General features: G+C 43.8%; 3 protein-coding genes across 11 annotated transcripts in view; 1 reads left to right on the forward strand and 2 right to left on the reverse strand.

The window, feature by feature from the left end:
• LOC133365136 (uncharacterized) lies at positions 1–6,565 on the reverse strand. The gene is made up of 2 exons (XM_061586586.1): positions 6,145–6,565; positions 1–5,426 (listed from the first exon to the last, which is right to left on the reverse strand). The coding sequence occupies exon 2, from the start codon at positions 5,021–5,023 to the stop codon at positions 3,722–3,724; it is 1,302 nt and encodes a 433-aa protein (XP_061442570.1). The 5' UTR covers positions 5,024–5,426; positions 6,145–6,565; the 3' UTR covers positions 1–3,721.
• On the forward strand, positions 4,601–23,352 carry LOC133364833 (7-alpha-hydroxycholest-4-en-3-one 12-alpha-hydroxylase-like). Its single transcript, XM_061585694.1, has 3 exons — positions 4,601–7,999; positions 21,313–21,425; positions 23,311–23,352. The coding sequence occupies exons 1-3, from the start codon at positions 6,598–6,600 to the stop codon at positions 23,350–23,352; spliced, it is 1,557 nt and encodes a 518-aa protein (XP_061441678.1). The 5' UTR covers positions 4,601–6,597.
• The window catches only part of OBSCN (obscurin, cytoskeletal calmodulin and titin-interacting RhoGEF), a 277,846-nt gene continuing 274,640 nt past the window's right edge, over positions 22,324–25,529 (reverse strand). For all 9 annotated transcript variants that reach the window (XM_061585960.1, XM_061585958.1, XM_061585965.1 and 6 more), the window contains one exon: positions 22,324–24,863. In XM_061585960.1, the coding sequence (XP_061441944.1) occupies positions 24,689–24,863 (175 nt within the window). In that variant the 3' untranslated portion in view covers positions 22,324–24,688. The remainder of the gene's footprint in view (positions 24,864–25,529) is intronic.

Below are 25,529 nucleotides of genomic sequence, written 5' to 3' on the forward strand. Positions count from 1 at the left end.
AATATATAACAGCGATTACACAGAGAAAAACGGAAAGGAAAAGGGGGGTTAAACAAGGACAATAGCGAAAACTAAGGCAAGAACGAAGAATTAAATTCTAAATTGCCCCAATAACGACCAATCCAACAGCTCCAACTCCAAAATTGGACCAAAGAAACTAAGAGAACAAAGGCTTTACAAATAAAAAAGGGGGAACAAACGGGAAAAAAGCCGCTAGGCGCGTGGGCGGCCGCCCGCCGCCCAGCTAATCAGCGGGGTAACGGGGAGGGAAATTTGAATCGTGAAAGCAAAATGAAAGGATCACAAGGATCGACCAGGGAAAAAACCAAGCGATATAACTTAAAGTAAGTAGACACAATCACGCCAATACGCCGACGGAGCAACGGGAAGCACGAACCAACCGCATATGCCGTGAGGCAAAAAAGGCAAGAGCGGGAAGAAGAAGCAGCCTTTTATATGCTGCTCCAACACCCTTCCTGATTGGGTGAACGATCTCACGTGGCTCAAAAATGTTTATGTCGTGAGCATTCACGAGTCCTCCCTTTAATAATGGCGGCGGCAAATCCGTCCCTAAAAGGAACGACAAAAGAGGAGAATACCTTCAAGGTGTCCCTTGAAATAGGGGGTCCAGATCGGGGCCCCGTATAACAACATCGGGATTATTTTGGATCTGATAACACATACTGCAGCTGGAACATATTTCCCTCCTTTAGAGAAATAAAAACGGGTCAATGCTCCCAGATTTTTCTCTGCTTTAGCTTTAATATAATTAACTTGAGATTTCCAGCTGACCGTCTCTTGAAACCAGATCCCCAGATACTTGAAAGAGTTAACCTGTTCTATTCTGACAGAACCTAAATACCAGGGAAACCTGGCCTTTCTTTTAGAGAACACAATTACTTTGGATTTAGCATGATTAATAGTTAGAGAATTACCATTACAGTAATCCACAAAACCCAAAAGTAATCTTTTTAGACGCAACTGGGTTTGAGATATTAAAAACGTGTCATCTGCATAAAGCAGGATAGACACTTTGGCAGACCCTAGTTTGGGGGGGGATTGTATCCTTCCCAAGACAGAGGGAAGATCAGCCAAGTATAAGTTAAATAAGGTGGGGGCAAGAACGCATCCTTGCCTAACACCTTGTGAGGAGCATATTTCTTGTGAAAGGTGGCCATGGTGGCTACAGCGAACTTGGATGGAGGTGTTATGGTATAAAGCCGATATCAAAAACAGAAGTCTCTTCTCAATAGAGAGAGATTCTAGTTTGCTCCACAGATGTTCACGGGAGATGTAATCAAAAGCAGACTTCAGGTCAATGAAGGCTGCAAAAAGTTTACCTCCACGAGGCTTGGAGTATTTGTACACCAGCTGAGCTAGGACCAAGTAGTGATCGAGAGTAGAGCAACCTGATTTAAAACCAATCTGTTCTTCTCCGAAGATGTTATTGGTGCTTACCCACAGTTTCAGCTTGGACCCTAAATAGCTGGCATACATCTTACCCACGATGGAGAGCAGTCTAACTGGCCGATAATTGCTCGGGTCATTTTTAGGTCCATTCTTATAAATAGGGATGATAAAGGCTCTCAACCAAGTTACGGGGATCAGTCCTGATTTATTAATTACCGTAAAAAGAGATGCCAACAGAGAAGCCCATGAACTGATGTTGCATTTCAGCAACTCAGAGGGAATACCATTGGGACCAGGGGCCTTGCCCAACTTAAGATGTGTAATTAATGCCACGATGGTATTAGGGTCAACAGGGGGCCACTCAGGGATATCAGATGGCAAAGGGAGAGGGTGGCTGGAACCTAAAGAATCAGGATTGTTGAACACAGCCCAAAAATGCTCCTCCCAGATGTCAGCTGGAATGTGACAGTCGGGACTTCCCTTATGGCTACCCAGGGCTCCAGAGACTATCTGCCAAAAAGACTTGGTACTATGCTTAATAGTTGCTGCTATAAGCAACTATTGCGATAGCAGCAATAAGCTGAACGAATTCTTCTCCTTAGGTCCTTGCATTCTTTATCAAACCAGCTATTGGATCTGTCTATTGGGTATCTAGAGGAATGCGAGGAGATGGTATGAAGTGAAGTGTTTAAATCCTGAATCAAATCCTCGTAAATTGCCAAGCCTGAACTGGGCGGACTGTCCGAGGTTAACTGACTCACTAATCAGCTTATGTGAGGAAGTTGAATATAGTTATTAAATGCCTGGCCTGTTTTGGAAGACCACTTAATCTTATTAGAACTGGCCAGTGGAGGTAAATTTGAGAATACCTGGGAAGGTTTATGTAACTGTGCACCACCTGAGACAGAGAGGAAGAATTCCAGGGGCAGATGGTCGCTTACAGAGCAGAGCGCTACTCTAAAAAGATAACCCTCAGTTTCCGTCATCTTAGGTATGATTATATAATCAACCACACTCGAACCCCAGGGAGAAATATAGGTGAACTCCACCTAGTCATCGCCAGCGCGGGAACCATTTAAAATACATAAATCGTATTTAAAAACGAACTGAAGCAAACCAACTACTGCTGATTTTAAGTAATGATCTTTAGAATGACGAGCATTGCGCCTTAAGTGATTCCTATCAACATTAGAAAGGAACCCAATTGAGGGAGCATCCTCCAGGTAAGTTCCTGTCCTTGCGTTAAAATCTCCTGCTATAATTGGAAATGCATAGATGAAAATAGACGACCAGTAAGCATATAGAGAGTCAAGTTTAAGCCAATTGGATAGAACAACCTCCCTATTAGACGTTGGGGGAAAATAGATATTAAATAGGAGTAAAGATAGCTGTGATGACCTTAGTTCTAAAAACATGGCCATCACCACGGAGTCACTATCCATAAAGTCAGTAACCGAAAGCTCAGTTAATCTGGCATCCAGTGAGGAAGAAACCAGAATGCACAAACCCTGTCTGGCTCTACCCTTACTCTTACTTGGGAGTGCGGGGGTACAAAATGACACAAACCCATCAACAAAGATATGATCTCTGCACCAGGTCTCCCGGAGCAGAATAATATCAAATTTGTTCAAATAGGCCAGAAAGTTAAGGTCCCAGCTTTTAGTTTTCCACCCAGCAATGTTCCACAAGAGGATTTTTAATGAAGAGGGGCCAGGCGGCAATCGTAGTCAATCTGACTCTTCAATTTTATCCAAAATGCCTTGAGAGACCTTCAGGACATAGCAATTATCGGGTGGAACATAAAGGGCAGAAGATTGAACAATGAGAATAGGACGGCTACTGTTATGAACTGGAGGACTACACTCGTGAGGTTCCAGAAAATGTGTAGCAAGCCAGTCAAAAGTTTTTGGCTCCAGATTTGTACAGTCATAAAAAGCAGGATTTTGTTGTGGTTCCTCATTTATTTTAGGGACTAGCGACTGAGGTGACTGAGGTAGGCTCCCGCCATTAGCTAAACTCAATGGGTCATTATTCAGTGTCAGTTTTGATTATTGTTTTACAACTATTTCCAGGCTTAGAACTAGATGACCCAGCAAAATTGTGGTATGATGCCTAGATGAAGAAGAAGTCACCCAAGGTGAGCTGCTATATGTTGCTCGATGTGAGTACTTTACTGGGCTCCCAGAAACCTGCACCGGGAGATTCCCAGGGGAGATGATATTCGTACCTTCCTTATTATCAGGAGCTGTCAGACAGGAAACGTTCAAATTCAGCTCACTATCATGATTAATCAGATTCGAAAGAATATCTTTCAAAGCAGACAGTCGCAACAAAATCTCACGCTGTTCCTGTTCAGGGATCGCCCCGAAGCTATCAATAAGTAAATAAGTAAAAGCTCTTCAGGGACATAGTTCCCAAGCACAAGATCTATTTTGCTCACAGAGTGCTTCCCCACACCATGCATATCCCTGGCACTCAGTAACCCTAAGTTGTCTGTCCCAGGATTGTTAGTTGGTAAAAAAGCGGGGACACTAGCTCGATTGACAGAGACTCCAACAGAGGGCTCCTCGTGCCTCAGAACTGAAGGAACAAAACATTTCCCCTCACTGCAAGTAACCAGAGGCAGTGCAGGGGAATTATCCCTAAAATGTCTTTTAACCTCGATGCCCCTTCTTAGGAACACCTCCTTGAATGAGTAGACTGTTTCTGCAATAGAGGCTGAGGCAAAGGTTACCAAGGCTTGAGCTGATTTATAATTATAAAAAAGATAGTCGATCTTCTTGATGGAGTATAATTCTAGCAAAGAGTTGACTAAAGCAGACATAAACTTCAGAAGATGTAATTTACGGTCATGCTGCGACAACCAACCATAAGGTTTGGGATAATTAATGAAGACAAAGTCCTTGTCCTTTAACTGGAGACGCCACTTTTTGTTTTCCAGAGTAAATTCCTGGGGACGCTCTCGATCCACAGCCCTAATTAAGGGGACATCTCCCCTATTGGCAGGTTGCAAGATTGTCTGGGGCTCTGAGGGGCCTGTTCCTGTATCATGTGTAGGCAGAACTTCTGGCCTTTGCATCAGACAAGTCCGTTCTTGTTTTAGTTCAGTCTTATTGATGTTATTTTTGTTTTTGTTGGCTTGCCTCTTTAGGACCATTGCCTTGTGTCCATTCTCATCTCGTTCCAGCAACTTGAAAAGCTTGTTAAAGTTCATTTTTGAGCCCCTTTTACTACTAACAGCAGTTTTTATATTTTTTGTTTTCCTTTTTAAATTTACATGGGCCTTAGAGTTTTTACGTTTAAGGCTCTTTTTAGTTGGATCCAAAATGTTGTTGCCGCTCTTACTGTGGGTGTGGATTTTACTTGACGTACTGAGGTGTCTTACACTCCTCTGTTGATTTCCACAAGCAGGAGACCCAATTAGGGAACTAACTTCATGTGAGGGACTGACTTCCCTGTCTACCCGGGTCTTAGGGTCCAGCTCTAAGCCTTCTATAGTAATAGGTGTAGGCTGAACAAGACCTCTTAAGTTAAGCGATATTAGCTCCATTAGTGAAGACAGCTGACCCGTGCACTCAGTGAGAAGGTTCTTGATCAGAGACAGATTCTCCATCCAACTTAAGAACAGACTCCTAGTCAGCTCAAGCTGAGACTTAAAAAGGTTAATTACCGTATGGAAGTCAGTTCCTTTGTGGCTAGAGGGCTGGTGAGAAAGAGAAGTGCAAGGCTGTGGTAATGAGGGGGAGCGGCTGTCCCTCAAAGACCCCTCGAGGCAGGTCGAAGCAGCGCTCGCAGGACTCCCCTATGACTGATCAGATCTACATACCTGCTGCGGGTTTACAATGGGGGAGCTTGCTTGCTCCAATTCCATAGCCAAGGTACGCTCACTGGCCCCCACAGAATCCCAGATCATCGACTTCATTATGCACTGTGGGCCCAAGGACCAGTCTAGACATTCTTCAGTGCTTTCAGGTGTGGATTTAACCAAAGGTCCCGCGACAGACGAATCCTTCGACCTGGGGCATAAAAGTCAGTAATTTTGCGTTGGTTTAGTGTTTTATTTATTTATTTATTTTCATTTCTAGACCGCCCATAGCTAATAGCTCTCTGGGCGGTGTACAAAACGAGATTAAAATACAATATAGCATAAAATCAGTAACAGAAAGGAACACATTAAACTAAAACATTAAACATAAAACATTGAACATTAAAATGACTGACGTGATGTCTTCCATCACAGGGACTAGCCCCAGTTGTTTATATCCCACTCTGGTAAGAACCATCGCACCAAGGTTGGAAGATTTTACAGGAAACTGCTACCTTTTGACCCAGAGCTTAGTTCGCATAATAGTTAAAGTAAGAAGACTCAATGCTGTCACTTTAAGACCTGAGGTCCCATTCGGCAACCAGCCAGCGGATAAACGACTTAAACAATTTAAAAATAAATTAAAAAATTGAGAGTTGTGCGTCACAACAGATAACAACAAAATAACCAACCTGGGTAACCAGGAAGTTATAAATGACAAAAAATAAGTGAATTACTCCATAACGTAGCTGATGAAATTTGCTTACTCTGTGTAGCTCAGTGTAACTTGGACGGTGGGCAAACAAAAGCAGATAAGCAAGATAAGCAAGAGAACTATTCACAGACCAGCTGTCATGTAGTCGGCAAAAGGGAAAAAGGCGAGAGAAGTATCACATGAAGACTGTTGAATTACCGAAGTTGTCCCTTACCGTACAAACGGGGGGAGCTCCCAAGGGTACGTCTTGTTAGGTCGCCATCTTTTCCCAAGATTCGACTTGATTCCTTATAGTAATAAGCCTTAAGTTTCTTTATTCTTTCAACTACCAGCCTTAACAGACTAGTTATCTCAGAACTTTGCCGCAATGTATTACAAATGCCAGTACTAAGCTGTAACACAGCAAGTACTGATCTCAATCATCAACCTCATTATCAAAAGAGGTATTGGTGGTCCAGGTTTCTGATCCATATTCCAGACTGCATTACTTGGTCAAGAATTTATGAGCACACATCACTTCATCATTTCACAACAATGATTTCCCATCTTGGAGCATTTTAAAAAATGTTTGTTGTCTCCTCCTCGACACACAACACAACATGGATAGTTGGATGTCATCCATGACTGAAGGAATAAAAAGCACACAACTGCCTTTGGCAGTCCGGAAATGGTGTTAGACAGCCGCACCCTCATCTGCACCCTGATTACATGCTTTATAAGTAGACCTGTGGATCTGTTTAACTTTTGTAGTGTTTTCTTCAGGACACCAGTCATGAATTTCTGGGAGACTGTGCTTTGTGCTTTCTTAGCAACCCTCCTAGCGACCATACTTGAAGGGCTCTATACAATAGGAGCATTTCGCAAGAGGAAACCCAAGGAACCTCCACTGGACAAAGGCTTCATTCCATGGCTGGGACATGGGATTCCTTTTAAGAAGAACCCTGTCGAATTTTTGCAAGCAATGCGGAAGAAGCATGGGGATATTTTCACATTTTTGGTTGGTGGCAACTACATGCATTTTGTGGCAGATCCTGGCTCGTATGAACAAATACTTAAAGAATCAGAAGACAAACTGGATTTTAAGAAGTTTGCATCAATGAAATTTTTAAATTTATTTGCTGTTCAGGGCACTGAATCTCATCATCATGTTGTGAGGAAAATTAGCTATGAATATCTTAGAGGGAAGAATCTGACTGCCCTGAACCAGGTGATGATGGAGAAACTGAAGATGGTGATGCTCCACAGCCAGGGTTCAGGAGAGGAGAAGAGACACTGGCAGCAGGACGGAGTCCTCCACTTTAGCTTTAAAACCATCTTCCAAGCTGCCTTTATGGCTTTGTTTGGAACTGAGCCAGGCTCAGATGCCAAGAGCAAAGATAATGCTACTGAGAATACCCCAACACCATATGAAGAGCTTTTTGAGGATTTTAAGAAATTTGATAGTTTATTTCCCCAAATGGTTCTCGGCATCCTTGATCCTGAGGTCAAGAAGGAGACAGAAAGGGTGAAGAATTTATTCTGGGACACACTCTCAGTAGAAAAGTTGTATCAGAAGGATAATATCAGTAAATGGGTAGTTGAGCAAGATCAGCAGATGTCTGATATTGGGATGACGGAAAAGATGCGGAGTAAATTCCTGTTTATTCTTCTTTATGTATCTCAAGCAAACACTGGTCCAGCTACTTTCTGGATTCTTGTGTATCTCCTGAAATATCCAGAAGCAATGGAGGCAGTGAGGGAAGAAGTAAACAGAGTACTAAGAGAGACCGGTCAGGAAGTGAAGCCAGGCAGCCCCTTCATCGACGTGTCTCTGGAAACGATAAAGACTCCTCTTCTGGACAGTGCAATAGAGGAAACTCTGCGCTTGAAATCCAGTCCTTTTTTGTTCCGAAGTGTGAAGCAGGATACAGATCTGACAATGGCTGATGGGACAGAATACATTCTTCGGAAAGGAGACCATCTACTTCTTTTCCCTTTTATTGGACTGCAAACGGATCCAGAAATCCACCCTGATCCTCACACATTCAAATGCGACAGGTTCTTGAACCCAGATGGCACAAAAAGTTCAGGTATCGGCAGCGGTTTTAAAGGGAAAGTTAAACTTGGTTTGCATAGTCATGACTGGCAATTCTTTATTCTGTTAAATCCTGGGTGAAATAATCTATAAAATAACAGTGGATATTCCAATATACCTCTTGTAAGGGTGGAGGTATAAAAAAATGCCAAGGTCCACAACAGTGGCCATATCTTACAGTTAGCATAGGTCCATGGGTGCCAACAGGATTTTCTGGGCTCAGTATACTCTATGAGGATTAGGCCCACTAATCTTGATTGATGGCAAACCTGCGCGCGCAGTGCATGCAGCTGCAGAAAAACCAGGTGAAGCAGGGGGGATGGGACGGGACAGCGGGTGGCTCAGAATCAGCCTAGGGGCCCTCCTCAGCTTAATCCGGCCCTGGCTCAGGGGTATCTGTTTTTCATGGGGGTAGAGAGCCAGTGTGGCATAGTGGTTAGAGTGTTGCACTACAACTTGGGAGACCTGGGTTCAAATTCCTACACAGCCATGAAGCTCACTGGGTGTCCTTGGGCCAGTCACTGCCTCTCAGCCTCAGAGGAAGGCAATGGGAAACCCCCTCTGAATACCGCTTACCATGAAAACCCTATTCATAGGGTCACCATAAGTCAGGATCAACTTAAAGGCAGTCCATGTCGATTTTTTCGAGTGTAGGCAGCCTATTCCAAGTGAGGCTGGCACCCGTCCAACCATGTGAGCTTAGTTTACAGGGCTTGTGCCAAAGGCAGGGATGAGGCAGCTGTGGAATAGAATGTGATATTTCATCACCAACAGCTGTGGGAGGGAGTCACTGAGCATTTTCACATTTCCATGGCTGGATGCTGCAGAGCATCTGATTCACCCAATTTAAAACTTTTAATTGACGTTCCTGAAATTGCCACCAAAAAGATTGCCAAGTATTAGTGCACTGGGTATTGTGGCTGGGCCATTTGCCTCTCTCCCTTCTCCCAGACCTACAGGAGACATCCCAGGGTAGCCAAATAGGCCCCCGGTGGGTATATTGCCTGATTCACAACCTGCCTTTCTCAAAAGGCTCCTCTACCAGCCATGCAATTCCTCCACAACTGCGTTCCACTAGGTATGCGTTCCACTAGATAATAAATTGGTACAAAGAGCTGCAGCCAGAGTGCTAACCAGGGATGGTTACACGGACCATACAACTCCCCTGTTATAACAGCTCCACTGGCTGCCAGTTTGTTTCCGGTCACAATTCAAAGTGCTGGTTTTGACCTACAAAGCCCTATACGGCTCAGGTCCAGGCTATTTGACAGATCGTATCTCCCTACATGAACCTGTCTGGGATTTGAGATCTTCAGGTGAGGCCCTTCTTGTGTTCCCCACACCTTCGCAAGTACATATGAAGCAGACACGAGATAGGGCCTTTTCGGTGGCCGCCCCTAGGCTGTGGAATTCCCTTCCGAGTGAGGTGCGATCAGCTCCCTCCTTGCCATCTTTCCGGCGACAAGTAAAGACTGTTTTATTTCAATGAGCGTTTGGGATAGAGAACGACCAGGATTAAGTGTCATGGGTTTGGTGACTACATTATATGATTTTATTATTTTAAATTGTCCGTTACTTTTAACCTATATTTTATGGTTTTAATTTTTCTCATAGTATAATTCTCTTTTAATAGTATACTTCTGTATGTTTTAATTGGTGTTGTTTTTAGTTGTAAGCCACTCTGAATCCTATTGGAAAAAGGGCGGGGTAGAAATGACTTGGCTATAGAAGTGGTCTGAGGCTGTGGCCCTGGGGGGTCTGAGGCTGGGGCCCTGGGGCCCTCGTGGCAACATGTGATGTACAGTCTGCCTCCTGCCTGCTCCTGTTACACTAGAATTTCAGGTTCGTTTCCTGCTGGTTGAGAAAACCCAATCACTCAAACAACAGAGACTCAGAATAGCCAACCAAGGCCCTTTTATTATACGTTTTGCAAAGCGGAGATCTCACAGTGACTCGTGTCAGTCTATGAGATCTGAAACATTCATGATTCTTTACAGGCAGTTATACACTTTGGTTCCAAGAAGTTGGCAGTACACACAAATTCCGAAGGTGGGGGTTAGTCATGCTCTGTACTTTTGCACTGTAGCTACAAGATAAGCAAATTGCAACGTCTAAATCACTCATTGTATTCTTCACAGTTTTGCTGACTTCTTAGCAAATGGTCAATGGCCTCATGTTGCCAACTTACCAAAGATCATTGTCATCTTTCTAACGTGTTGTCAGCATTTCTATAGGTACAGGAAAGTTTTTAATTCAAACTTCAGTGTAACACTCCCAGGTGATCCCCAGGATTTTAACTTACTAGGCTTCAAGTCTGGGGATAGCTGGCATGTCAACAAGGCAAAGGCTATGGGCAGAGCTTGGAAAAGTTACTTTTTTTGAATGACAACTCCCATCAGCCCAATCTAGTGGCCATGCTGGCTGGGGCTGATGGGAGTTGTAGTTTTAAAAAAGTAACCTTTCCAAGCTCTGGCTATGGGGTGCTCCATTGCCTCTGCTGCCTTCGAGACATTCAGCGCATTTGTTGAACAAGCAAGTAGGTGCTGCATTGGGGAGTCGTCAGATAACTCACCACTTGGATGACTTCCTGTCTGCCGGCACTGCAGGCTCAAACGAATGCAAGGAGTCGCTTGCCAACTTTTCAGTGTTGGTCATAACAATTTGGCATGCCGTTGGTGCCTGAAAAACACAGAAAGACTCTCCACTACCCTAACATATCTTAGCAGCGCGTCCAACTAGATTCTGTTGCAGCCTCTTGCAGCCTTCCACAGGATAACTAGTCACCTTGCAGGCCCTCCTGCTTGAGTTTCAGGGGCAGGACCAGATGTAAGGTGAGTGAGTTGAATGATCTGCTTGGACATTTAAACTTTGCTTGCTGAGTTGTGAGGCCAGGCTGGGCTTTTTGTGCCAGACTAGTCCAGGCCATGGCTGGGGTTTCCTTCCTCACCACCACATATGTGTCACAAGACCCAGGAAGCAGGAGACAGGGATATGGTTACTTTTTGTCCAGAATTTCAATGGAGTATCATTCTGGCAAGACACCCTTGAGGCAGACACAGATTTGCAAGTAGAGCCCAATGCCTCTGGAAACCTGGCTTTGGGGGCATGCTTCAAGGGTCATTGGCGCACCAAGCACTGGCTGACCCGTTGGGAACCTATGGGCATCACACGTGATCTCACATTCCTCAAACTTTTCCCCATAATAGTAGCAGTCACTCTCTGGAAGGGCCATTTCAGGAATAAGAAAATCTGCTTTTGGTGCGACAACTAGACAGTAGTTCACTCTGCTCCCTCCCTGTTGGTTTTCCAGAGACTTCTGAAAACAATCTAGCTCTGGAGAGCCTTTCGGAGGGACTGAGGGTAGTGTCATGGAATCTTGCCCCCAAGGGCCAAGATTTGCATGCTTCAGACCCAATTCCCACCCTTAGGGCAATTGATCTGGAACCCAATCACCAAATTCCCCTTGCCAAGGCTGTGCAAACCAACACCAACCCTGCAAGGTAGAAGATAGGCTGCCACCACCCCTTCACTGGTTCAACTCTGAGCTAGGGGAACTCAGAGCCCAGAAACAGGTAAACCAACGTCCAGTGAGACAAGAGCCAAACTTAAACTCCTTGTCCAGAAACCTCTGGTAAAACCAAAATATACTTCTGCTTAACTCCTTGGTAGTTTTGTGGTCAAATGGTCAAGATGCTGGATTCAGAACCACCTTCCCCCTCAATGAACACGCCAGGTTAATAAGAAGTAGCTTTATTCAAAATATAAGTGCACATTAATAATAGGAGCAAAACAATTCTTCAAAACCACACACCCAACCGTAACAGGGTCCAACACACAACAGAAAAAATAACAAGCTATCTAGCCTCATCTACCTACTTAGAGGTAGTTGTTGATAGGTCTCTTCTCTCCTGAGAGAGAAGAGAATCAGGATAACAAAAAGCATTGGAACCTCACATAAGCTCACCCATCAAGATGGAAACCCACGGGAACACAGGCTATGGGTCTCAGACCCTATACTTAAGGAAAAAGAAACCTAACGGTCCAGGATGAATGAACCAATCAGGGGCTTTCTTATGTAATCCTCTTCCCGAAGCTTCTTCACTTTTTCGCGCCTTGCAGGCCGCCCCCCCCCCCCGTCTCTGATCTCAACCTTCTCAAGCCTGCATGGCCTTGGGTACCAGGCTCCCAGGAGATAAGCAGATGTTTCTGTTCAGGCCTCCCCAACTGCTTAAAACTTAAGATTTTCCTCTCATGGAGGCCTGTCTCCTTCCAAGATGTAACTCCCATGGTCCCTTGTAACTGAGCCATGATACACAAACCAGGTTAACAAATTCATACAAATTCACAATTTCATGACAGGTGCAGCCTGACAGTGATTGTATGTCTCCTACGTTAAATTTTACCTCAGTAGTCCCTTTAGTACCACTCCCTGTATATATGTGTGTGTGTGTGTGTATATATTGTATTTTATGTATTTTAATTGTATTTTATGTATTTTAATTTGTTTTAATGTTTTTGTGATTTTACTGTTTACAATTTTATTATGTACATGTTTGATTTTCTTTTTGTAAGCCACCCTGAATGCCCCATTATAGGGTAGAAGGGCGGGATAGAAATATTTTAAATAAATAAATAAATAGAGTGATTAATAAACAATCACCTTGCTCTGAGCAGGTCATGGGTCTGGTTTGTGAATTGGTTCTGCTGTGTTTGGAAACTGATATATCATTTCCAGCCTGACACGTACCAGGTGTAGACAAGAACATCGAGGAGGCCTCATCTTGCTTTCAGGAAAGCAGATTCTGTGCTCTGCCTCCCATGGTTGACGCAGACCAAGAACCATTCCCTGATGCCCTGTGGGAAATTGCAACAATATGGCGCTCTATTGCTCCTTCTATCTTCCGGTCCTACTGGATGGCTGAGGAGTATTTTGTTTCGTTTGCTTCAAGGTCCACGGGTCTAGGAAACCTTGGCCGGCCCGAGAGGCGATGCTTCTGAAATACCTATCCAACTTAAGGAATTTGGAAATGGCATCTAAGTCAGTGGCAACACATCTTGTTCCCATCATCTCCTTTTACAAAGCCCAAAGTTTCACGGACCCCTGCAACTCTTCCAAGGCACTCAGGGCCATCCTGGACTGGAAGCAGGATGACTCCCCCAGGTGGATTACAGGCACCCCATTCCCTTCAATATTTTGGTGCGGCTGGCAGACTCATTGCCGGGCACACGTTGGTCCAGCTTTGAGACCACCCTCATCAAAGTGGCTTTCACCCTAGCACTCTCTGGGGCCTTTCGGCAGGTAAGGAAATTCATGGTCCCTCAGAAGGGTGACCTGTCATCAGTTTCCCTTCAATTAGGGGATGTTGCTGTAGTGAACACAGGGCTCACAATGTTTATTCGTAAGTCTAAGACAGACCAGAAGGCTCCCGAAACTGTCCTCCATGACGTTCCCTGCCCAGTGAAGGATGTCAAGGCATATCTCCATCAGCGGCCTCCCAACCCAAAGGTGTTCTTTATCCATCAAGATTCTGTGCCCTTAATGAAACACCGGTTTGCTGGCAAAGGCCAGCTTCCCTGCAAGCAAGTATGGGATGCACTCATTCAGAATAGGAGCTGCTGCTTCTGCAGCAGACTGGGGGTGCCTGCAACTCGGATAAAAGCCTTGGATCACTGGTGTGGAAGGAAAAATAACTTACCAGTCCAATTTAGCGGTAGCAGTTGCTGGAACAAGCTTTATTACAATAAAGAAAAATCACTGATGCACATCAGGAGAGAGAGTCAGAGAGTCTGTCTCTCAAACCATGGACTTACAGGCTTATATAGTTGTACATGCATCACACAGAGCATTCCAGATCTTATTCCATGTATAGTTAACATATCACACTTTGGGATGGTCCTTTACACATGTCAGATGTTCCTTCTCACTATCACGTACCCTTATTCCACTGCTTTAAATGGAACCAGGTTTTAACCTATAGCAAAGATACCACATACTTCTGCTGCCCACAGATTCCCTTTTCCACCAGCTGGCTGGCAGAGCACAGCATTTCCTCATTTCCCCTGTGACTGCAAAATGTACCTTAAGATGTGATCAGAAAGCCTCTTAGCTTTTATAGGCAGATGTAAGCATGTTGATTATAGAATCCCTCTTATCAATAAAGGTGAAAGTTCAGCATTTCTTCCACACTGGAAATCGCAGGCCTTTTGAGGTTATATCCACCCCTGAAAAGGTTCACACTCTACCAATAACTTGTGATTTATTTCAGGCTGGAAGAGGGTGTGGCTTGTCAGTCACCACATCGTATACTGGGCAGAACACCATGCCAGGTCCACACTCTGGTCCGATCCACTGGGCTTCTCAGTTGGGCATGCATTTCATAGATTTACAGATGAGATATGAGACAGAGTGGGTTGTGTCCTCTAATCGACCACTGGATCCAGCGCTGCAGCCATCCCAATCTGCTGCTTGTGCACCTAGGGGAGAACGACCTTTGCTTACGTGAAAGTATCGATTTGGAGTTGGCGGTGAAAGCTGGCCTGGCCTGCTTGGCAGCTGAGCACCATTCCATGACCTTGGGCTGGTCATCCTGGCTCCAGAGATGGGCATGGAGAGATGCAAGAGAACCCCAGAGGATCAAGGTGGCCTGCTGGCATGTTAATAAGGTGGGGTATAAATGTAATAAATAAATAAATAAAATAAAATCTGAGTTATGGATGGCCTGGTTGTTTGTCACGCACTAATCAAGCACGATTGCCCTGAAATGCTCTGTCCAGATGGCATTAATCTTTCTCCCTTGGGCATCGATGCCTGGCTTGGTGACTTCCCACAGCGCTTCATTCCTTGGCTGCAGCATGGGAGTGGAAATGGCATTGTGGCGGATCAAATGTAAAGGAGGACCCCCCCCCATAAAAGGGGAGACATGTGAGGAATGTTGCTAGCTTGGGTGGGGCCTGATCTCATATGATGCTCACCCTCTCCCATTGGTTGCCCAGCAGGACCCTAGGTGTCATATGGCTTACACCCGCCTGGGGTCCAAAGTTGCTGGCCAACCTCGTTGGGTGCTTTCCCCTCCCCGGCTGCTTGACAGGGAATGTTTCTTCAGCACAGAAGTGAGGGAAGAGAGATCCTCAGCCTACTGTCATGCCAACCCCACTTGCTGGCAGTAATCAAGTCGTGGGCCTGATTCTCACCCATACGAACCGCTGTCTTGTGTACTTATTTCCATAGCTGATGAGGGAACGAAGCATGCAGCTGCCAACCAACATGTGGCTTTTGCTCCCTCCCACAGGACCAAACCGAGACATGACACAAGAGACACGTGGAGCGTTTCCCAATTAGTTTTGTTTTTTACTTTAATGCAGCTCTGTGGTGTACATGTGGCTGCTTAAATCTGATTGGTGCAAAAGGCAGAGGGCAGCGCTTAACCCTTTCCCCATGGGTAATTTCCCCAATGCCCTCCCCAGCTGCTTTATTGCCCATGGGATAAAAAGATATGTGTGCCTGGTACCTTTTTTGTCTCCGAGTAGAGATTCAGCTGGTGCTAGGGAGATGGTTTTGACTTGGGAAATGGCCTATAAGAAAGGGGTTAAGCATCCTTGTTGTAGTAATGGCTGAGTTCAGCTATCCTCACATAGACAGATTACATATGTGTTTCCAGCCATGACAAAGGGGTAAAATTTCTAGATACTCTAAATGGCTATGTCCTAGAACAGTTGGACATCGAACTGACTAGAGAGGTGGTGTCACTGGGCTTAATCTTAAGTGGTGCCTGGGACCTGGAGAGAGATGTTAAGTGTTGTCAGACAAGTTGGGAGCAGTGACCATAGTGCTATTAAATTAAACATGCATGTAAATGGCCAATTGCCAAGAAAATCCAACACAGTCACATTCAACTTCAAAAAACTTGCAAAAAAAAAAATGAGGGGATTGGCAAAAAGGAAGTTGAAAGACAAAGTCTAGAAGGTCAAATCGCTTCAAAATGCTTAAGCCTTACGAGTTGTATACTGCACATCAGGAAAGGTTCCACCAGGGACAAGAGGATAGCAGCGTGGTTAAGCCAAATATGTTATTGGTGGAAAGAAGGCATCCTTCAAAAAATGGAAATTTTGTCCAAATGGGGAGAAGAAAAAGGAAGACAAACTTTGGCAAAAGAAATGCAAACAGGCAATAAGGGAGGCTAAAAAATAATTTGAGGAGCAGATTGCTAAAAACATAAAGACCAACGACATCAAAAAATCTTTAAATACATTAGTAGCAGGAAGGAGACAGTCTAGGGAAACAGTTGGATACTTGGATGACCAAGGAGTCAAAGCAGACAAAGGAGATTGCACAGAAGCTAAATGAATTCTTTGCATCTATCTTCACTGTGGAAGATACAGGGCAGAGCCCTGTGCCTGGACTAACTTTTGCAGGAAGGGAGTCAGAGGTACTGAGACTAACAGTCATGATGAAAGCCAAATTCTAGGCTTACTAGACAAAATCACAGTCCAGACAGCATCCACTCAAACAGCAAGAACTCAAATGTGAACTTGCTGATCTTCCAACAAGAGTATGTAACTTTTCCCTCAGATTAGCTTCCATATCCAAGGACTGGAAAGTGGCCACTGTAACATCAATTTTTTTTAAAGGAGTGGTGAAATTTCCAGGGAGGATCCTGGAAATTACAGGCCATTTAGCTTAACGTCCGTTCTGGGAAAACTAGCAGAAAGTATTTTTAAAGTTAGTCGAACATATAGAAGAACAAGCCTTGCTGAAGCAGGGCCAGCATTGCTTCTGCAAGGGTAAGTTCGGTCTCACTAACCTATTAGAGCTCTTTGAGGGCATCAACAAACATATAGATAGAGGTGACCCATTTGACATAGTGTACTTGGACTTTCGAAAAGCTTTTGACAAGGTACCTCACCTAAGACTTATGAGTAATAAGTAATAATCCTCTTGTGGATGCACGTGGCATAATCAGGTGGAGGGAGTAGAATGCCAGAGCACTATGTGAGGCGCACCATTGCTTCCCACACTACACTGCCACTGTCAATATCCAGGATCCACGTGAGACTGGTTGATGGTGCAGTGTTAGTTTGCACCCCAGTTTCAGTCACAGGTACAGCCATGGGACGATGTTACACCCTCCAAGGATGTAATGACAGGGGGATCTGTCAAATGAAGATGCATTGCTACTGCATGTAATTAAAAGTCTCTTGTTACTGAGCAATAATATCCACACACATTTTTTAACAGCAAGCAACTTTTAAAAGCGCTTTAGAAATTATATGTAATAATTATATATAATAATTATATATAATTATGTTCACAAATCATTATTGTAATTATTACAGGAACCATAGGATGCTGCCTGATACTGAGTCAGATCATTGGTCCATCCATCTTAGTACTGCATCAATGCCTTTCTGGGTTCCAGGCAGGGTACAGCCCTACCTGAGATGCTGGGACTTGAACCGGAGACCTTCTGCATGCAAAGCAAATGCTCTACCACTGAGCGATAGCCCTTCCTCAAACATTATAATCCAGAATGCATCAGCCACTGTACGTCATGCTCTAGTAACTTCCAGACTGGATTATCGCAATGCGCTCTGTGTGGGGCTGCCCTTGAAGACGATTTGAAACTTCACCTGGTCCAAAATGCAGAAGTCAGATTACTGGCTGGGGTTCCATTTAGAATTCATATAACCCATTTTAAAATATCTGCATTGACGGCCAGTTTGTTTCTGGGTCAATGTAAGGTGCGCATGCTAATGTTTAAATCCCTGAACAACTTAGGCCCCAAATATCTGAAAGACTGCCTCCTTACCTACAGACCCTTTCCGTTCCACCACCCTCAAAACCTTGGGGGCTTTCTTTGTGGCAGCCTGTCGGGAGGCAGAGCTGGGGTCCCGGGGAGTTGGGAGAAGAGGATTCATATGGATGGCAGAGGGGAGGGGGAGGAACTTCCCCTTTTGGAGTGAAGACGAAACAGAGGAAATGCCAGCGATAGGGTCGCCTAGCAACGGGGAGCCTGAGAGCTTTGAAGTTTCAGAATCCTCCATGGATATTCTCACGCCTCCCCTTCTTCGAAGCTCAGAGCAAGAGGGGGAAGAGGGAGGGCTGCCCACAGCAGAAAAGCGGCGAGGCAGTTTACCATCAGCTCCTCCCCTATCCCCCATACTGGAATCGGAAACTTCAGTCGAGGAGGGGCTGATGCTTCCCCCCTCACCGCGCACACGCAGACAGCTGAAAAGACAGGAGAGAAGGGGGGGAAGGCGGGCAGTACCTGAGGGGCAGTTAAGGAGGAGCGAAAGGTTGCGCGCCCGTTTGGCCCCTTCTTAAAGAACAGGCGGGAAGCAGCCCATTGCTCTGTCAACTTTCTCCCAATGCCGCAGGACCTGTATCCCTGTATTGCTTCATGAGAAGACGCAGTCTTTGCTTGGACATTACCCTAATAAAACACGAATTATTTACAACCTCTGGTCTGGTTCCTGAGTCTCATCCTGGGCCTGACACAGCCCTAAGCTGTGGAATTCCTTTCCCACAGAGATGCGTCTGGCCCCTTCATTGTATAGTCTTTGTCATATGCTTACATATGCCTTACACTACTTAGGACCACAATACCTGATGGAATGCCTCTCCTGACATGAACCCACCCCTACACTATGCTCAACATCCAAGGCCTTCCTGCGAGGAGCTGGGAGGCTGGCACCAAGGGAGAGGGCCTTCTCAGTGGTGGCCCCCAAATTATGGAATGATCTTGCTGATGAAGTGCGCCTGGCGCCAACACTGTTATCTTTTTGGCGCCAGGTCAAGACTTTCCTCTTCTCCCAGGCATTTTAGCATGTGTTTTTTAAAAAGTTTTAATTTTTTTTAAAATTGTGTTTTTAAATTGTTTTTTTTTTAAGAAAAATTGTATATTTGTTTTTAATGTTTTTAATTGCTGTAAACCGCCCAGAGAGCTTTGGCTATGGGGCGGTATATAAATGTAATCAATCAATCAATCAATCAATATGCTGACGATACCCCCTCTTTATCCTGACCTTTAACAATCAAGTTACATATTTTTTAGGACCCACCCTATTCTTCTGATTGTAAATTGGGTTTACTTACTTTGACATTGAATTTTTACATTGTTGTAACCTACCTTGGGACCTTCTGGTGAAAGGTGGGTAAGAAATCTAATCAATAGGTTTCTCACGGAACTGGGGGGTGGGTGGGTTCAGAAGCCGGCAGGTTGCTAACCTGGGAACTACACCCTGCAGACTTCAAGGGACTCTGAATTCTTGCCCACCTTTGGTTCTCTATCATAGCTTTTCCCCTAGATGTTTCTAAACAATCAGAGGCATCTCCTTGATTAAACATCTGAGAGTGTCTGACCACTTAAGGATTCATATTGAACAACTCCAAAAATCCTGGTATCTAGCTCTAACTTCAGACTCCCAGGTTACTTTGAACATGAAAAAGTATATCTCCTCTTGCCCCCCCCATGTAATTATTAGTGCTTCAACCCTTCCATTTCCACTAGCTTTAGTGTCCCAATCAGGTTTGTATGTTCTATCCTTGTTAAGGATGGAAAGATCTGTCAATTTCAGTTCTCTCAGTTTCTTATTTTATCAGTCTTAAATTCTCTTCTCCACATTTCTGCAGCAGTTTACATTAAAAAAATCCTCTTGAAAATTCTCCATGCAAATTTCTCCTAATAAACACCTTTTTGTAGGCAGTTTTGACAAAGGTACACATTCTTGCAAGCCATTTCTCATCATATAATGCATTTTTGCATTTGTATATTCATTTTTATGCACACTTTCCCTTTACATATGCAATTTTTTAAACACTGGTTGGTGAACGGCATCGAAAAATTCAAATAACGGTGAATTTCAAAGGATGGCTGTTTTGGTTCTCATCTTGCTCAGAAAGTGTGAATTTAATAGATTCAGCTTGAAACGCAAACTGGATCAAAATTCTCTCCCACCCCTAATCCTTGTGTGGCCAAATTCCATGTTGTTTACATTTTGAGTTGCCCCATTGCACGTGGACCACAGGCCCACACACTGAACCAGCCCTGAAAGCCTTTCCTAACGGATCCACCAAACCCTTGACCCAATTTACTGGCGTGGCACTAGTGGCAGCAGTGCTGAAAACGCACTCACACATGCACATAACAAACAGCCATTAGGAACCCTTTTCTTCTTCACCAAGTTCTCAGGAAACAGGAAGGAACACTTCTGTCCGCTTCCCTGAACACTTGCTCTCATCACAAGCTCTTCAGAAAAACGGTAGCAGTTTAGAGTGCTTCTTCCTGTTTCCTAAGCACTCCAATCTGCTCTGATGTTTCCTGAGCCCTGACGATGGTCAGTGAGACCTCAGAAAATATCAGAGCAAACCAGAGTGCCCCTTCCTGCTTGTGGAGAGTTTGTTGAAGGAGAGGAGAGTTCTCTTTGGTGCCCAAAGGGGCAAGGGAAACTGACAATGTTGGGAGCCACTGCCTTGATGTCCCTAGAATGCCTCCAAGTGGGAGTTCCTAAAGGAACAGCCTCCTCTTTGTTGCTGCGTAGCAAGCAGAAATAGCAAGGGGGAAATTGTGAAAATGGAGTTGTATGTGTGTGTTCTGTATATATGCACGTGTGCTCTAGTTGTGGGGAGTACATGTGTGCTGTATGTATAGTCTGTACATGTGTGGGGTGTAGGCGTGTCCTATGTGTGGGGGTGTGATCTGTGCTTGTGTGTGTGCGTGTGTTAGGGGTGTACTTATATTCTGCCCAATTCGGATTTAGTACCACATTTTCCATTAATTCTCTCATTCTCTAGTGTTGCAGGTTGGTTTTTTAGGCAGCAATTTTCCATGGCTGTTTTTGAAAATGGATTTTTTTCCCTGTACAAATCCAGTATCCGTATTAAGAATAACTTTATTGATATTTCCTTTAAAATTGACATTTCCTTTAAAAATATTTCTATTAATATCATTTTTTTGTGAGGGGAAAAATGGATTGGTAAAAGCAGTGGGTAGAGGACAAAGAATGAACTCAAATCGATACCGACCTGCTAGGTCAACAGAATGCTTTCGAGCAAGCGCTGCCAACGGAACCCATCCAGCATGCTTGTGTGTGTGTACGAGAGTGAGAGTGGGTGGCCAAACCCACTTTTGTTTTGGCCCTGACCACCACTGACATGCATCTCTCAGGTGGCTGGCCAACAAGGATTATATCCCTCAAGACAAAAAATGTAGTGTTAATATTTTAGGCCTCTCCTTGAAAAGAGATACCACTCAAAATATTTAAAAGCTTCTCCCTAACGTTGTGTTTTTCTGTGTTTCTTTTCCTTCCCAGGGAGTGGAGCAACAGCAGTGGTACAAGCAGCCTATTGTAGTCCGAAGAAAGAGAAGGTGGCAATCAAGTGGATCAACCTTGAGAAATGCCAGACCAGCATAGATGAGCTCTTGGTACAAATATTCCATCAGTGTTTCTTGCACAATTTATTTAGGGTCTATAAATCACTGTTGCTGTAGGTTGGTGGCATTTGTTAGAATTGTAGAATCTCCATGCAGGCATTTCTTAGAATCTTAGTGGCTGCGCTGAGGGTTTTTTTAAAGCAAAAAGTTTGAAGACCTCATGGATGTAAGCAAAATGGGGAAAACAGTCTAAGAGCCTGTGGCTTCTTATTCTGTGTAGGTTCTCTCTCTCTATAGAACTGGTCAAGTCAAGCTGTTGGTCCATGCAGGATAAGAATTGTGACTTTACCGAAATAAATGTCTGTATCTACTAACCATTCATCTGTTTTCTAATAAGACTTTCGCACCCACAATCAGCGTTATCTCTCCCCCTCTCCTGTAATTGCTGTGCAAGCAATGTCCCCATGCCATAATTCTGGGTCCAAGATCCTAAATAGAAAATCACACCTCTGTTGACATGTGGCCAATTATGTGTCAAGGTGCATGAGTCACCAAGAACACATGTTGACAATGAAGATATATATAATGCTTGGTGGGATAGAAAAATGCAAATAGCTTCCCACACACAGGATGGCAGAGAGAGAAGGTTGCTAAAAACCAGAACACATACAAAATTGTGCAGCTGTGACAGAATTACCTGAAGCAGAAACATTTTGCAGTTAATAATATACTTATGAGAAATGAATAGACTCTAAGGGTGCAGAGACTGCATTGCTGAGCTCATTACTTAGATTTATAATAAAATTGTATCAAACAGAGTGATTTGCTAATTAGCTCTTTCAGCTATGTGCATTAATTTGTCTTGGTATTAAAATAAGAAACCCCATTCTACTTACCATAATACAGTCAGCACCATCAACTCCGGCGTAAAATCTTTATTAAAATAATTTATTTAACAAAACAGCTTAATATTCATAAATATCTTTAGTTGCGGTGAAAATACATGCATGTAGGAGGAAAAACAAAGTCACTTCATTCACATCATATACAAAAGAAAAGATGCTGTGAGTTCAGATGCTGACAGAGTAACAATAAAAAAAATCCTACATTAAAATATTTTCCTCCTCAAATGGTGGTTTCCCTCCGCACATCATCTAAACTCCAAACCACTTATAACTGTGACAACATCAAAAACATAGCCAATTCATAAGCCCAAGTGATTTATACAAGGTCCTTTCTTACTTGTGAGCTATATGTTACCTTGCATGTATGCATAGTACAGAAGGAAACTTCTGACAGCAGAACAAGGCTTCTTCATTTACCCTCAACCTTCAGACTCTGCACTATGGCTTACAACAGTGTATTCTGGTCAGCCTGATTAAACATTCTCTAAAAATATTGATGCAAATCAGTTTGCTCAAGATAAAGAACCTTTGTAAACTATACTTCCATTCTCAACAATATTTAAGCATTATCATAAAGCCTAGTTCTTTCACCCAAGTCTATGGATCTCTGCCAGTTCTTATCAATTTACGACTATGACCCTACAGCACTTTTATGACCTTAGAATGCCAGAATATATAAGAAAGCAATTTCCCCATCCCGCTCCCCATTATCAAAACTATGTAGGCTGTTTTAGTTGTTCTCTGTGTTTTTCAATGCAAGTTAAAAGAAAAGGAAAAAAAGATTGTGCAAGAGATGTTGGTACAACAGAAGTTGGATACATGCATGGCTTGTTTAAAAGAAATGTGCACACCATGAAATGCCAAACAGTAACCCACGATAACTGTTGGAGAACATACAGAATAGGCAGTTTGGCCTCTTGAACTGTATAGGCAGTTTGGCCTCTTCCAATATTGTAAGGCATACAGATTGCCAATCGAGCTAGTTGAAACCAACAGGCTTTGAACACGTCACAAAAATTTGGTGGTTCCAGAAGTACCACATCAAGTTTGGTGACATAGCAAAAAGGAAATGATGGCAATTAAGATTACAGTTGTACCTAATAAGATATAACTTCATCGGATTAGCAAGACTCATGTTTTGGCTACAAAGTCATCCTGGCCTACAAGACTGCATGCTCCCCACTACTTGTGCTAAAGCAGATGTCCTTACATACATCCACAGATAGACTATGAAAGATTATTCTACATGGACAAATCTCTTTACATGTGAACACGATGCATTTAAATGATGTTTTTGACCCTCTAGCATCCTCTAACTGATTGGAACATCAAATAGCAAATAGCCCATAAGGTGCTGAAAGTACTTCTGTTGGCTAAGTGATGCCCTTAAGCATCCCTAGAGAAGAATACATTAAAAGAGCAGATTATCATGTACTTATAGCAAATAATTACCATGTTCTGTAACAGGCTCCATTATTCCTTTTGGCTAGCATACATTTTGTCAGGCAAGAGCATAAAAGGTGCCTTTGAGTCAGCTTAAAAAAGGAGGCATTCTGTTACATTGTACAGTTCTGTGGGATCAAAGCTTGCTGATATTTAGCATACTACTGTTGACAAGTGTATGTTGTCGCAGCACCTCTTTGTTGCTGCTGAACGATGGTGTTCTGCTTAGCTCAGAGAGTCTATAAAATTGCATTCCTAGGAACCCATGAGATACATTTGGAAAACATTGACTGCAAAAACAAGGAGTCTTAGAAATAAGCCCACATTCAACTATTTCAGTGAATGATTTTGAAGTCTGTGCATATAAACATTTTTCAAGGGCTTATTCACATTTTCAGATTGGAATAAGAGACTTGAAGCAGCAGTCATGGCAACACAATCTTCTGACTTAAGGCTGGATCCAGTCTTAAAGCATCCAATGTTGCCTACTATTTCCTTCTTCAAAACAACCGCCAAGGAAGGAGATTCTATAAGCTCCCTTAGCAGTTGATTATATCGTTTAACTGCTCTGGAGAGACAGGAAATTCCCCATAAGGTTTTGCTAAGCTGGCCTGCCTATAGTTAAATCGATGATGGTTGCCTCCTGCCATTAGTTCACCATAATAGTTCCACTCCATAATGACAACTTCAGAAAAACAATATTGTAGGATAGAGACGTCCATGAACTGTGACTTGGTGTCCACCAGCCCCAAACTTACATGAAAATACACAGATTATTATTGTTGTGCACATATGAATAAGCAAATGAGTGACAGCCCTTTGACTCACACCACCTTGTGTCTCATCCTGAAGAAGGTGGCCATCCCTTTTCAAGCCAGAAGCCAGACATTATAATAAAACATTCTTATGTGTGTTGAGCAGGATTATGGAGTAGTCTGAGAGTGATGCAGTTTGAATGTTATTTCGCTACACAGTCATCAGGCCATACTTTGAGCAGAGCAGGGCCCTCTTTCTTTCCCGCTCAGCTAGAAAATTCCTCAGTTTGGCGGTGGAGAAAGTGACTGTGGCTTGTTGCCTCTCATCCAGGCCAGTCTCCTGCAGCCATGGAGACTGAAGGCATTCAGATGCTGTTGGCCGCCTCCTAGCAGAGAAAAAGAAACAAGGGTTCTGGATTCAGTCGTTCCGCTGTCTCTGAGGGGAGGGAAAGAAACAGAACTACTTGCCTGGTGACAGACTCTATGCTTTGTCAGGTGATAGACTCTGTCCTTTACCCCTCCTTAGTAGTAAGCAATTATTCCATCATGCTTTGGGAGGGGCCTCAGCTCAGCTCAGCGCCAGTGTGGCGTAGTGGTTAAGGTGTTGGACTACAACCTGGGAGACCAGGATTCGAATGCCCACACTGCCACGAAGCTCCCTGGGTGACCTTGGGCTAGTCACTGCCTCTCAGCCTCAGAGGAAGGTAATGGTAAACCACCTCTGAATACCACTTACCATGAAAACTCTATTCATAGGGTCGCCATAAGTCGGGAGCAACTTGAAGGCAGTACATTTCCTTTCCTTTTTCAGCTCAGTAGATGAACACAATCTAGATTCTAGAAAATACAGTCCCTCTTATATTTAAAAGGATCTCAAGTAGCGGGAGTGTGTGGGGGGGGGAGGGACAACCACTCTTGCCTGAGGCATTGGGGAGCTGCTGCCAGCTGAGTGGGCAATACTGGGATACACAGATGAACAGTCTCAGTATTAGGAAGAGACATGTGTTCATACAGATGTACTGCAAACAGACTACTTCTAGGAAATGTGCTGG

The sequence above is a fragment of the Rhineura floridana genome, chromosome 10, assembly GCF_030035675.1.
Source record: "Rhineura floridana isolate rRhiFlo1 chromosome 10, rRhiFlo1.hap2, whole genome shotgun sequence".
In the NCBI taxonomy this organism is placed as follows: domain Eukaryota; kingdom Metazoa; phylum Chordata; class Lepidosauria; order Squamata; family Rhineuridae; genus Rhineura; species Rhineura floridana.

Coding starts and splice junctions, on each gene's coding strand:
- LOC133365136 (XM_061586586.1), bottom strand. CDS start 5,023: ATGGAGAATCTGTCTCTGATCAAGAACCTTCTCACTGAGTGCACGGGT.
- LOC133364833 (XM_061585694.1), top strand. CDS start 6,598: ATGGTGTTAGACAGCCGCACCCTCATCTGCACCCTGATTACATGCTTT. Junction 8,000..21,312: donor AGATGGCACAAAAAGTTCAG/GTATCGGCAGCG, acceptor TTTCCTTCCCAG/GGAGTGGAGCAACAGCAGTG. Junction 21,426..23,310: donor CCAGCATAGATGAGCTCTTG/GTACAAATATTC, acceptor TGGTGGTTCCAG/AAGTACCACATCAAGTTTGG.